The sequence below is a fragment of the Pichia membranifaciens genome (assembly GCF_001661235.1).
Source record: "Pichia membranifaciens NRRL Y-2026 unplaced genomic scaffold PICMEscaffold_1, whole genome shotgun sequence".
Classification (NCBI taxonomy): domain Eukaryota; kingdom Fungi; phylum Ascomycota; class Pichiomycetes; order Pichiales; family Pichiaceae; genus Pichia; species Pichia membranifaciens.
The window spans coordinates 138948-151098 of NW_017566982.1; the positions used below are offsets into that span (position 1 = coordinate 138948).

Consider the following 12151-nt stretch of genomic DNA (forward strand, 5'->3'; position numbering starts at 1 on the left):
AGCAGAAAGGCGATGGCACGGGTGGGGGGGGCGGATGAACCGATGCTGCAGTGCGGTGCTGCAGTGCGGTGTGCAGTGCGGTGTGCAGTGCGGTGTGCAGTGGGATGCGGTGCTCCGTCGGGAACCATTTAAATCGGCCTCGAAGTCCTCCCCGGAGTGCCCTGCCGCTGTGTAGGCCGTTGTCATGTGTACGCAAGCAGCTTAGGGCATTCTCCGGGTCTCGCACCAACCAGCACCTCCCTCTCCGTCCAGCACCCCGCAGCCATGTCGCTCCGCCCGACCACCTCGATCATCTCCCCGCTGCAGTCGCGGATGCACGAGATCAACACGCATCAGTCCCACATCCAGGAGTTCGACCCCAAGGCCGCCGTCAACGACGAAACCTTGCTTGCCGAGATCGGCTACAAGCAGGAGCTCCAGCGGCGGTTCTCCACGTTCCAGATCTTCGGAATCTCGTACTCCATCATGGGCATCCTTCCCTCGGTGGCCTCCATCGCCGCCACGGGGCTCGCGGCCGGGCCGGCAGGCTTCCTGTGGTCGTGGCTCATCGCCTCCGTGCTCATCCTCTCCATCGGCATCTCCATGTCCGAGTTGGCCTCCGCAATCCCCACCTCCGGCGGCTTGTACTACTGGACCTTCTACTACGCCCCGGAGAGCATCCGGGTCCCGCTCTCCTTCTTGATCGGCCTCACCAACACCATGGCCCTCAGCGCAGGCGCCGTCTCCGTCGCCTACGGTAACGCCGAGGAGATCCTTGCCGCCGTCTACCTCTCCAAAGACGGCAACTTCGAGATCACCACGGGCAAGACCTACGGCGTCTTTGCGGCCTGCATCATCTTCCAGGGTATCGCCACCTGCATCTCCTCGAAAAACGTCGCCATGTTGCAGACCATCTCCTCCATCTCCCACACGGGCTTGTTGATCCTCTTCCTCATCGCCGTCCCCATCGGCACCAAAATCAACCAGGGCGGCTTCAACAACGGCGACTTCATCTTCGCCCAGGTGCAGAACTACTCCAACTGGCCCAAGGGCTGGCAGTTCTGCTTGTCCATGATGACCGCCGTGTGGACCATCGGAGCCTTCGACTCCTGCGTCCACATGTCCGAAGAAGCGAAAAACGCCTCCTACGGGGTCCCCATCGGCATCTGCGGCTCCATCACCGTCTGCGGTCTTCTCGGCTGGATCATCATCATCGTCATCAACGCATGCATCACCGACATTGAAACCGTCTTGAGCAGCCCAACCGGCTTCCCCATCGCACAGCTCTTCTACGACTCCTTGGGGAAGAGATGGGCCATCGCCCTAATGTCCTTGATGGCCGCCTGCCAGTGGTTGATGGGCTCCTCTTTGATCACCGCATGCTCCAGACAGATCTGGGCCTTTGCCAGAGACGACGGCTTGCCTTTCTGCTCTTTCGTCAAGGTCGTCAACAAGAAGTTAAAGGTTCCAATGAGAGCCGTCGGCTTGAGTTGCATCATCGGCCTAATGCTCGGATGTCTTTGTCTTGCCGGTAGTGCTGCAGCAAACGCCTTGTTCACCTTGTACGTCTGCGGTTGCTACTTGGCCTGGTGCACTCCGATCTTCCTCAAGCTCACCACCGGTAAGCACAAATTCAAGCCAGGTTCCTTCTATATGGGGGATCGCTTGTCTACCATCAACAACTGGATCTCATGTGCCTGGGGCGCATACATCATGTTGCTATGCATGTTTCCAGCCAATAAATTCCCCGTCAAGACAAACATGAACTATACTGTCGTGATCAGTTTCGGAGTCTGGATCTTGGCAATGATTTATTTCTTCCTCTACAAGTACAAATATTTCCATGGGCCAAAGAGTAACTTGGCACCAGAAGACGTCATTTCTTTGGAAAACGAGTTAAGGTCCGATGACAACGACTTGTACGAAGACACCGACATTGAAAAAGTCGAGTTGAAAAGCCATGCCAAACAATAACGTGGTTGCTCTTCACTCCTCTCAAACTTCGTTTATTTTAAATTGATTCCGATTTTATTTTCCTTCTTTTCAACTTTTATATAGGTATATAGGTTACATTCCAATCGTTATATTTTTGTAAATTCTCCGGCAACGCCTGATTCACCTTTTGAAGCCATATGCAAAAGTCATCAAAGGATTTCTCATATTCTACAAGGATCTCACTATTATTGTTCCCACCTTTAAGTCTAGAAGTACTATCTTCCTGCATGTTTTCCTTGTATAGTATCTTCAAGCAGTTCTTCATAACTCCGAGCGTATCCACATTGATGTCGATTCCTAGCCCGAAACACCACACTTGTATGCTCCTCTTGCTTTTTTCATCAATGATCTGAAACACACGCACCGCACTGTAGTTCATTTCCTCGACAAGCTTCAACGAAATGTATGCAAAGGGTTTGAAAAGTTCATTTTCGACCTTCAACTGCCATTTGAGTATCTTATAGTTACCGATGTTAGAATCAAGCTCCCCCAGTATTTCATGGCAACATCCGCACTCCAAAGACTCATTCTCCTGTCCACACGCCTCTATATTCGCCCAATCTTCAGGATTCGCTATAAAGTAGTAAGACCCTATGATTAAAGTCTTCGGGTTGGGCTTTAATTGGTTGAATTTCTTCAATAACCCAATATTGTTGTTCTCAACAGTGGGCTTATGGCAATGCCAAAAATCGAGCATTTCGTACCATAGTTCGGAGGGCATCGGCAACAGCTTTTTCACCTCCTTTAAATCAATGATAGGCGAATCACAGCTGACGCATCTCAGCACATCGTGCATATGATACTTCTGGATGTTGCTGATATTCCACTGATACTGGTCCTGTAGAAAACTCTCTATTGAATCGTTAGCAAGAAAAGCTGCCTGTCTGTCACGAATGCGGATAGACGTTAGCCCAGGAGAGACTGCATTTACTGCATGCGACGCCTGGCTTGACTGTATTGCACTAGGTAGCTTGATGTCAATGCTTGAATTGATAACTACTGAATCATCCCTAACCTCCACTGAGTCTACCTGGTCTCTGGGAAGCTCTACCTGCACAGACGTAGTTTTGAGACGCGGCAAGTATTCTGAGAAGTATCGAGCCATCTTTTGCAAACACGCCTCAAACTCTCTCGATTATACTTTTGGTGTGAAAAGACTCTTTTTGAAATACTGTTACCGTTTTAGATGTGAAGTTTATTATTCATGCTCGAAAATGTGGTATTCCACTTTTTCCGTCGATCGACGGCCATACCTGCCCAATCTTGGACTTCCTTCTCCTTCAAAAGGAACCCTGTGAGGCTTGCATTGAATCTTTGCCACTTTGGTACCTCTGCAGCTGACTAACAACCTCTTTTCGAAGCAATCTCCCCCCCTCCTCCCAGCTTTGGCCATGCTGGCATAGACGATTCAAACTGGTAAACTTCCAGCCTCGAGGCAAGAAAAGTTTCGCGACGATCGACCGCCGGGACTTCAAGGCAGCGATCATGAATTGAAACGGTATGGGGTTAGTTCTGTACATCACGCAATTGTCCCCCGCTCACAGACGGGAGACATAAACGACGGTTGGGCAAAGGCGATAACAGAACCTGCTTCAGACGGATATAGAGCAAGATGTCGTTGAGATTGTTTGGAAAGCAGGTATCCGCTGGCTTGATTGGCAGTGTCAGAAACTACCACTCATTTTACCATGTCAACCCTCCGATTCTAGACATGAGCACTGTGGAGAATCAGGTTCTTGGCAAAGCCTATGAAGAATATGTCCCGGAGCTCGGATTCACGAAAGAAGCTGTTGAAAACGCCTCCTACGCTATAGGTTTGAACGACAATTCTGCAAACGCGTTGTTGAATTTCACAAGTTCTTCTAAGAATCTGGAGATGGAGTTGATATTGTTCCATTTGAAAAAGTGCAGACAGGAATTGGAGAATTTGAGTAAAACCGAAACTTTCCAGAATAAGCTCAAAGACATGACAGAAACGGATAGACTCAGATACCTGATCAACAAGAGATTGGCTATGAACCAGCCAATTCTAAAATTCCTGCCAAGCGCTTTGGGACACATGATTCTACCAAGTAATTTAGCAAAGTCGCTTGCGGAACTACATAATCTATCCGACGATATTACATACTACGCTGGAGATAGGTCTACTGATTTCAAGTGGTACTCGAAGAGATTTTCTATCAGTGGTTTGTTTATCCAAAGTGAGTTATTTATGCTCACCGACACAACCAAGGATCTCAGCGATACATCCAAATTTGTCGACTCCAGGCTGCAGGAAATCGACACGGCCGGTTACGTATACAACTCCGTTGAGGAATGGCTATTCTTCAATGCCGTCAGCACTGTAAATATTGTGAAAAGTCAGTTAGCCAGAGGTTAGCGGTGTAGTATTTGTATTATCAAGTATAAACGAGCTCCTTATAAACAGATATGTCTTACGAATCATAATCCTTGCTGCTGCTGTTGTAAGGCAAGCCTTTTCGACTGCATGGTGGATTGCGTTGCCTTTATGTTTTTTTCCACCTTTTCTATTTCCGACGTGATGAATTCTAATCTCTTGCCCACGTTGTCTTCTGCCTCTTCTTTGTCTTGTTTGAGTAACACAGGCCCCACGAGCTTGTATACGCTGGAATCGGAAGACAAGCTCTCAAACTCCTTCTTGACAATCTTGTTCTCCTGGAATTGTGTTTCTAGTCTGGTTCTCGACTGGATTAAGCCTTGCAGCGCTCTCTGTAGCTGTGTTAGTTCTTCCATAGCCGACATTGCAAACGGTTTGAGTTGTTTCAGAAGCAGAACAGTTTTTCAGAAAGTAGCTGATCACTAGTGGAAACCGTCTTCTGGCTATCCTCCCATTCATGTTGTCTTGTATCCAGCGGAGAAAAACCAAGATACGCCATGCGTTACGTAAGCTGGATCACGAAGAGGAACCGGATGGCGCATTATATCGAACAGGCTCAGTACTTTGTCGCCTCTTGAGCAAGAAGGTCTGCACGGGCTGCCTGGCATGATTACAAGGCTGACCAGGAAAGAGTGAATAACCGAATAATGGTATGTTGATTAAATCGTATCGGCAAAACAAGGAACGGAATACTGACATGTAAAGAGAGAAAAAAAGTGACCACCAATGCTACAGTTTCGTCCGTTCGAAGAAAACAGAACCCCAAGTTACATCCTACAGGATGACTATGCCGACATGCCATATGAGCTGTTTACAAAGGAGATTGAGATACCTAGCGTGGATGTCAAACTAGACGCGCCGTCCGCAGCTTGCCAGCTCTACATTGTTCCGGAACAACTAAAGCGTAGAGCGGCGTTGCAGAAGAAGTACAAGCGTCGTGAAAAAGTCGGGACGATAACCATTGACCTGGCAGAAACGGTCAGAGCTGCCGACGATGACGACCTGGACGACGACTTCGACGACGCCGAGCAGATGTATTACCAGAAACAGCCCCGGTCCAAGTACAAATACATGTATGGCACGCAAGACATGAGAACCATCAGCATCTTCCAGCTCTCCACCGCCGACGGCAGCAAGCACTTTCTGATCGAGGTGCCGCAGTTCCGGAATTACCTGATGTACAACCTCCTCGCGGTGCGATTGCTGGACACCCTGAAGCCGAACAAGGTGCATCTTTTTGTAGAAGAAACGGAACGGACAGCCGAGAAGTCCACAGCCCAGGAAAAGAGCACCCAGATGATGGCCGAGTTCCTCAACGGCAGCTACCGTGGTCCCTGTGGGGAGCTTGGCTTGAGCGGGGTCGTCGCCAGCTTTCTCAACACCGCTACTTTGCAAAACGTCGTCTTCGTGCCCGTGGAACGGAGTACGGACATTGTCAAGACCCTCTATCTTTAGCCAGTTGGCGAGCCATGTTACCCGGCAATTCACCGAGAGCTCAAGGAAGCAGTGAAATTTTCTGAGAGTTCTGAGGTGGATTTTTCAATTACTGAGGACTTTTGCATATTTTTCAATTTCTTCTATTTTCTCGTTTTTTATTTTTTTATTTTATTTGAAAATTTTTTTTGTCGTCTTAACATGGAGTGTTACGAAAAGGTTGTGGTCTTTGTTGCTTTCTACCTGCTGTATCCAAACTCGAGTTAGGGCCAGAAACAGGATTATAATCAAGACTACCACGGACAACGATGGCAGGTTTAGATTACGTTCTCTTTGAAGAACCTACCGGTTACGCTGTCTTCAAAGTCAAGCTTCAGCAAGACAACATTGGTTCAAGGTTGAAGGATGTGCAAAAGGCAGCCAACGATCTTGCTACTTTCTCCAAGATCGTCGAACTCGTTTCCTTTGCTCCTTTCAAAGGTGCAGCACAGGCTTTGGAAAATGCCAACGATATCAGTGAAGGTTTGGTCTCTGACTACTTGAAGTCTGTTATCGAGCTTAACATTCCAAAAGCAGACGAGCAGGTCAACCTGGGTATCTCTGACAAGCAGTTGGGACCATCCATCAAAGAGTGTTTCCCATACATCGACTGTCACTCTAACGAGGTTGTTCAAGACATATTGAGAGGTATCAGATTGCACAGTGTGAAGCTATTGAAGAACTTGCAGGAAGGTGATATTGAAAGAGCACAGTTAGGTCTAGGACATGCTTACTCAAGAGCTAAGGTTAAGTTCTCAGTCCAAAAGAATGACAATCATATCATACAATCCATTGCGTTATTGGATCAACTAGATAAAGACATCAACACCTACTCTATGAGAGTGAAAGAATGGTACGGTTGGCACTTCCCTGAGTTGGCCAAAATAGTCAACGACAACCACACTTACTGTAAATTGGTGCTTATGATTCAAAACAAGGCAAACATAAACGACGAAAGCTTACATGAAATCGCAGCATTGGTTAACGATGATGCCGGTTTAGCCCAAAAAATTATTGATGCCGCCAAAATGTCTATGGGTCAAGACGTCTCCGAGTCTGATATGGAAAATATTCTCACCTTTGCCAGAAGAACGGACTCCATTTCGAGCTACAGAATCAACCTCTACAAGTATTTGACTGACAAGATGCACTTGGTTGCTCCAAACTTATCCGAATTGATCGGTGAAGTTGTTGGTGCAAGATTGATTTCCCACGCTGGTTCCTTAACTAACTTGTCCAAGCAAGCTGCTTCTACTGTTCAAATTTTGGGTGCCGAAAAGGCTTTGTTCAGAGCTTTGAAGACCAAGGGTAACACTCCAAAGTATGGTTTGATCTACCACTCCTCATTCATTGGTAAAGCCACACCAAAGAACAAGGGTAGAATCTCAAGATACTTGGCCAACAAGTGTTCTATTGCATCCAGAATCGATAACTTTAGCGATGATGCTAACAACATCTTCGGTAAGGTTTTGAAGCAACAAGTCGAAGACAGATTAGAATTCTACACAAGCGGTAAGGCACCAATGAAGAACGCTGACGCAATCAGAGAAGCTTTGTCTTTATCTGGAGCCAACGACTTGGTAGAGGCACCAAAGGAAGAGAAGAAGGAGAAGAAAGAAAAGAAAGAGAAGAAGGAAAAGAAGGAGAAGAAGGAGAAGAAGGAGAAGAAGGAGAAGAAGGAAAAGAAGGAGAAGAAGAGAAAGGCCGAGGACGAAAGCGAGGACAAGAAGGAAAAGAAGAAGAAGAAGAAGTCCAAGGACTAAGCGCTCTCCCGTAGTATCCACCTGTACCTCTATTTTCTCCCTCATAGCGATATACATTATATACACAACATATACATATCAAATACAATACGTAAAAAAGAAACTCATGTAGAAGCATCATCCGTTTCCCGTCCCCCAGGCCGGATGGTGCTTACGTAACAGCACAATGCTGTAACGGATTTAATTTTGTGTTAGACAAACAAATCAGAGCGTATATTTTTATCTCTACTTATCTTGTGCATGCAAAACGTTCCGTAGTACCTTACTTCCTCCTCCATGCACCGTTTCCTTGTTACGTTCACGGATTGGTTTTGCTATACTTGTACCACAACCAATCAATGATGTCCAATGCGTCGCCGGTAGTATGGAGGAAGTCGTATGCTTCGACTGATGGTCACCATGTGGGGTCTCCCCCTGTACCCATGTCCCCTTCATTATCTGCCAATGCAGCTCCCATAGGAATACAAAAAAGAAGACAATCTTCATTCAATAGCTTGTACTCTCCATACACAAGGAGAAGATCTTTTTTGTCGAAGACCATGATTGAGAACGAGTCTGTGCAGTGTTACAAGCTCTCCAGCTACTCTTCAATTAGCAGTAGCCTCAATGAGAATATTCCAAGTTATTCAATCAGCTTATCAGAGTCGCAAGGATTCCTTTGGAATCAAGACTTATTTGCCAGTAGCTATCAGCAGTCGGAAGCAGGGGTTCACAATATGATGAGCATGTCGGATGGCTCTTATTATCTAGGTGGGAGCGGGAGGTCTCGGAATAATGAAATCTCTCAGGACCATAATTCCGACAGTCCATTAGTGGATGTGATAGATGTGGTTATTGGTAATGATGATTATAACAGCGACGTGGAGTTAGTGACCGAAGTGGTCAAGGTAGGAAACTACGGAGAAGATGACGAGGACGATGAAGAGGACGATGAAGATGATGAAGATGAGCATGATGTGGGCGATAGGGACGGCAACACCGCAAACAAAGTTCTTGGTGACACGCTGAGCGCTAACGGGAACAGGGATACAGGTTCAAAAAATATTCAGCACGATGAATGCAAATACACTAACGGCAGCAGAGACAGTTCGAACGAGGACGAGGACGAGGACGAAGAAGACGAAGATATTTTTGTCTCGGATTTATGAGGCAACTACCGGAGCTGGATTTTATTATAAAGATTATTTTTCATTGTTTTTTGCTTTTTTTATACTACATCTACATTTATTTATTCGTTTAGGAGAACGTTATCCTGAGCATGGTACTTTTTAAAGAGAAATTATATACATTTTTATTCTTTGTTAACTAACTAGATGGCTTTTTTGCCACATCCACGTTATATTCCAAGGACAATGTGACCAGGAAAACTAGCTCTGTGCAAAGTGAACTCTTGTGCTGTTCTGCAACATATGACCGTATCATAAATCAGATTAATGTTTTTATATTGCTTTTCTGCCAAAACTATAATGAGAAACATTAATTTTTGTTTGGATTTGGTGTACATCATGCAGATTTCAAATGAAAAATTGTTTAAAAGCGATAAAAACTCATATCAATTTTGAAATGGTTCTCTGATTCAAAAGGCGCCTAAGTTATATACATGGCATTATAAATTACTTAGCACTTTTTTATTCATCAATTGGGGCTATGGCTCAATGGTAGAGCTTTCGACTCCAAATCGAAAGGTTGCAGGTTCGATTCCTGTTGGCCTCATCTTGATAATTTTTTTTTCTCATTTAAGCAGAATTCTTCGTAGTGTTAGATTATTCAGTGACAGGAATCTATTTAATGCTTCTTCTCAATTTTTGTAGAAATCAGAAAAAGCGAACCACATTAAGCACATACACACTAACCTTATGAATATTAGAGTCATTAGTAGCATGAACCATCCCAGTAATCAGTAAAAAGAAGCAGCCCCATAACTTACCTTCCCTCTGTTTGTTTCACGTGACTTCTTCGCTTTTAAAAATCCTCACCTCTTCATCGCTCGAGGTCGAACTTTTAATGCTTAGTTTAATGAAAACGACTTCATTGCTAGAACAGTTTTTCCTGCAGTGCTCCTTGAAAGCTAACGTATTGAGACATATAGTAAACCAAACACAATGTTCAGAAGTGTGGTACGCCTTTTTCCGACGTTGGGATCGAGGTTGGCATCCACTATGGTCATTAGACCTGCATTCACTCCAGCTCCAACTAGCATGATTTTCCACTTGAAGCAAAATTTGGAAATTGCTAGCCCAAGTCAAAAGCATTTTGGAATCATGCAGCAAATTTGCGAAAAAGTTGAACCACTCAATGAAGCTGGTGCAACAGAGATGGTTATGACTTCTGTTTTGAGAAAAAGAAGGTTAAAGATGAAGAAGCATAAATTAAGAAAGAGAAGAAAGGCCCAAAGAGCACTAAGAATCAAGATAGGTAAATGAAGGTAGCTGATAACGATACTAATCGGGAAGCATACAAGTTCTTCAGTTAGTTTTCTCTGCATCTGGACACCACAGGCACGTTCAAACATTGTACATATACACTATTCTTTAAACAATTTTTTAAAACTGTTAGTTAGACATTAATTATAAACGAAAAGATTATTCTAGTTCGTTGGATACACCATCCGGATTGTTTTCTTTCCACATTTCTACCCACTGTGAAATTCTGGAGACGTTTGCATCTAAGGAATCTAAATCTTCGCTTTGTAGTTCGACGACTATATTTTGGTCATAGTTATCCATGGCCTCGGATAACAAAACTTGCATGATCTCACACTCAACATTCTCAGTGATCTTAGACTGCTTGTACCCTCTCTTTTCCAATCTGTCATATAAAATCGTGTTATTGCACCTCACCACGACTACCAAATCAATCCATCTCTCAGGGAAAATTTCACAGCAATGCCAATCTATCACCAATCCTCCCTTTTCTGCCATAGGTTCCAACAAATCCAATAAACGGTCCTCATTGACTATACTCGTATCTCTTTCTTCGTCATACCCTTCTAAACAGTCATTTGCTTTAGCAAATTCACTGACATTAATATGATCGAATTCGGGATTTTGTGAAGCAAACTCTTCTGCATGTGAAGTTTTTCCGGAACCAGGAGTTCCAGTTATAATTATGTTCGGTAGCTTTCTGAATGTCATTTGTTTGTGTATCTAATCTATCGGACAAGTAATATATCCTTGAAATTCAACTCTTGTCTCAAGAGCACATGGTGACCAATTTTCATTACCCGGCAAAAAATTAATGCGCCATTTCATGCTGGCCACGTCTAGTAACGAAGCTGAAGATACCTTTGGCTATTGGGACTTACGATTGTGGAGCAAGGGGCTCCCTGCTTTTGTTATATTGCAAACCTACTCTATATCAAATAGACCACAACTAAATATGGAACTTCCCACTACAGAAAGGTCTGGTTCGCAACAAGGCAAGCTTGCCAAAGGCCAAACACGATCCGAGCTCACGCCCGAACAAATACAACAACAAAACATACTAAGGCTAAATGGGTTTAGTTCTTCAACTATACTAAAGAACGCTAGTGTCAACAATAGTGCTACAGGAAGTCCGATATTGAGCGGTGCTGGCTATTCTGATATCGGACTAGCCTCAGCATCTCGTATAGTTCCCAATGGTAACAACGGATTCAATGCAGAGCCAAACGAAAGGAGCACTGACGGCATCAACAATGGAGACATACCACTGAATAGTATAAGCAACCCGGATGAAGAAATAGATGATGATGCACTGGAGGATATGGATAAGTTTGGACTTAAGGGATTGATATCACTTTTGAGGCATGAAGATAACGATCAAAACAATATAGCCAAAGGTATAGATTTGAACATGCTTGGATTGAACTTATCCTTGGATAACAAGTCGCATATTCTTTCAAAGACATTATCATCCCCATGGTTGGAAACAAGCAGGTCTGAAGTTGAGCCATTGTTTACCAAGCCCGACAGTTTCACAATCAAACCAAACGACCTATTGCCAATAGAAGACCGTATATCTTCTTTTAATGATTTGACTCTTTTCTTTATCTTTTATACAAAACCACGGGATATCTTACAAGAGCTATCTGCTAGGGAGCTAAATAGAAGAAACTGGAGGTATCACAAGGAACTGCAAGTGTGGCTCACAAAAGACACAAATAGCGAACCAAAGGCTGCCGGCATAGGTGCTGAAGAAGGTACATACATATTCTTTGATCCAGTTTCTTGGGAGTTTGTTACCAAGACTTTAGTTTTGTATTATAATTCAATCATTTGATTCAACTACGTATAATTGTATAATTCTTATCCTATAGATAGTAGTTGACAGAACCGACTAATCCAACGAGCAGATCTCTGTAGCAGAAAGACCGTTGAGTAGTCACGCTGCAACTTTGGTAGAATTATAGCACAGGGCACAAGTAGGTGGTTGTCGAAGATTTACGAACAAAGGGTATTTTTCCGTGACTCTAACGGCGAAGTATAACCGTGGAAAAAAAAAATCCAAACTAAAAACATGCCGAGGGAACAAAACATTCTATCGCCAAAGTGTTATCAGGACA

General features: G+C 44.4%; 10 protein-coding genes and 1 non-coding gene across 11 annotated transcripts; 8 read left to right on the forward strand and 3 right to left on the reverse strand.

Annotated features, from left to right (window-relative positions):
• Positions 1-264: 264 nt before the first annotated feature.
• PICMEDRAFT_8916 (hypothetical protein) lies at positions 265-1953 on the forward strand (the record flags this gene model as incomplete). Its single annotated transcript, XM_019165039.1, has 1 exon — positions 265-1953. One exon carries the CDS (start codon positions 265-267, stop codon positions 1951-1953), a length of 1689 nt encoding a protein of 562 aa, XP_019019481.1.
• Positions 1954-1993: 40 nt separating this feature from the next.
• Positions 1994-3313, reverse strand: PICMEDRAFT_13953 (hypothetical protein). The gene has a single exon (XM_019160149.1). The coding sequence runs from the start codon at positions 3077-3079 to the stop codon at positions 2030-2032; it is 1050 nt and encodes a 349-aa protein (XP_019019482.1). The 5' UTR covers positions 3080-3313; the 3' UTR covers positions 1994-2029.
• Positions 3244-4779, forward strand: PICMEDRAFT_13954 (hypothetical protein). The gene has a single exon (XM_019160150.1). It carries the CDS (start codon positions 3587-3589, stop codon positions 4352-4354), a length of 768 nt encoding a protein of 255 aa, XP_019019483.1. The 5' UTR covers positions 3244-3586; the 3' UTR covers positions 4355-4779.
• PICMEDRAFT_29750 (hypothetical protein) lies at positions 4417-4728 on the reverse strand (the record flags this gene model as incomplete). The annotated part of the gene is made up of 1 exon (XM_019162607.1): positions 4417-4728. The coding sequence occupies one exon, from the start codon at positions 4726-4728 to the stop codon at positions 4417-4419; it is 312 nt and encodes a 103-aa protein (XP_019019484.1).
• A 319-nt stretch (positions 4780-5098) lies between the features above and the next one.
• On the forward strand, positions 5099-5827 carry PICMEDRAFT_70016 (hypothetical protein; the record flags this gene model as incomplete). The annotated part of the gene is made up of 1 exon (XM_019163531.1): positions 5099-5827. The coding sequence occupies one exon, from the start codon at positions 5099-5101 to the stop codon at positions 5825-5827; it is 729 nt and encodes a 242-aa protein (XP_019019485.1).
• A 144-nt stretch (positions 5828-5971) lies between these two features.
• PICMEDRAFT_81278 (hypothetical protein) lies at positions 5972-7777 on the forward strand. Its single transcript, XM_019164984.1, has 2 exons — positions 5972-7431; positions 7576-7777. The coding sequence occupies exons 1-2, from the start codon at positions 6115-6117 to the stop codon at positions 7606-7608; spliced, it is 1350 nt and encodes a 449-aa protein (XP_019019486.1). The 5' UTR covers positions 5972-6114; the 3' UTR covers positions 7609-7777.
• Positions 7778-7898: 121 nt separating this feature from the next.
• Positions 7899-8873, forward strand: PICMEDRAFT_13957 (hypothetical protein). Its single transcript, XM_019160152.1, has one exon. The coding sequence runs from the start codon at positions 7950-7952 to the stop codon at positions 8754-8756; it is 807 nt and encodes a 268-aa protein (XP_019019487.1). The 5' UTR covers positions 7899-7949; the 3' UTR covers positions 8757-8873.
• A 376-nt stretch (positions 8874-9249) lies between these two features.
• Positions 9250-9321, forward strand: PICMEDRAFT_t4. The gene has a single exon. It is a non-coding gene; the product is annotated as a tRNA-Trp (tRNA).
• Positions 9322-9539: 218 nt separating this feature from the next.
• PICMEDRAFT_81309 (hypothetical protein) lies at positions 9540-10110 on the forward strand. Its single transcript, XM_019164985.1, has one exon. The coding sequence runs from the start codon at positions 9711-9713 to the stop codon at positions 10029-10031; it is 321 nt and encodes a 106-aa protein (XP_019019488.1). The 5' UTR covers positions 9540-9710; the 3' UTR covers positions 10032-10110.
• Positions 9738-10761, reverse strand: PICMEDRAFT_47397 (hypothetical protein). The gene has a single exon (XM_019163128.1). The coding sequence runs from the start codon at positions 10740-10742 to the stop codon at positions 10191-10193; it is 552 nt and encodes a 183-aa protein (XP_019019489.1). The 5' UTR covers positions 10743-10761; the 3' UTR covers positions 9738-10190.
• Positions 10762-10917: 156 nt separating this feature from the next.
• Positions 10918-12056, forward strand: PICMEDRAFT_13959 (hypothetical protein). Its single transcript, XM_019160153.1, has one exon. The coding sequence runs from the start codon at positions 10987-10989 to the stop codon at positions 11866-11868; it is 882 nt and encodes a 293-aa protein (XP_019019490.1). The 5' UTR covers positions 10918-10986; the 3' UTR covers positions 11869-12056.
• The last annotated feature ends 95 nt before the right edge of the window (positions 12057-12151 follow it).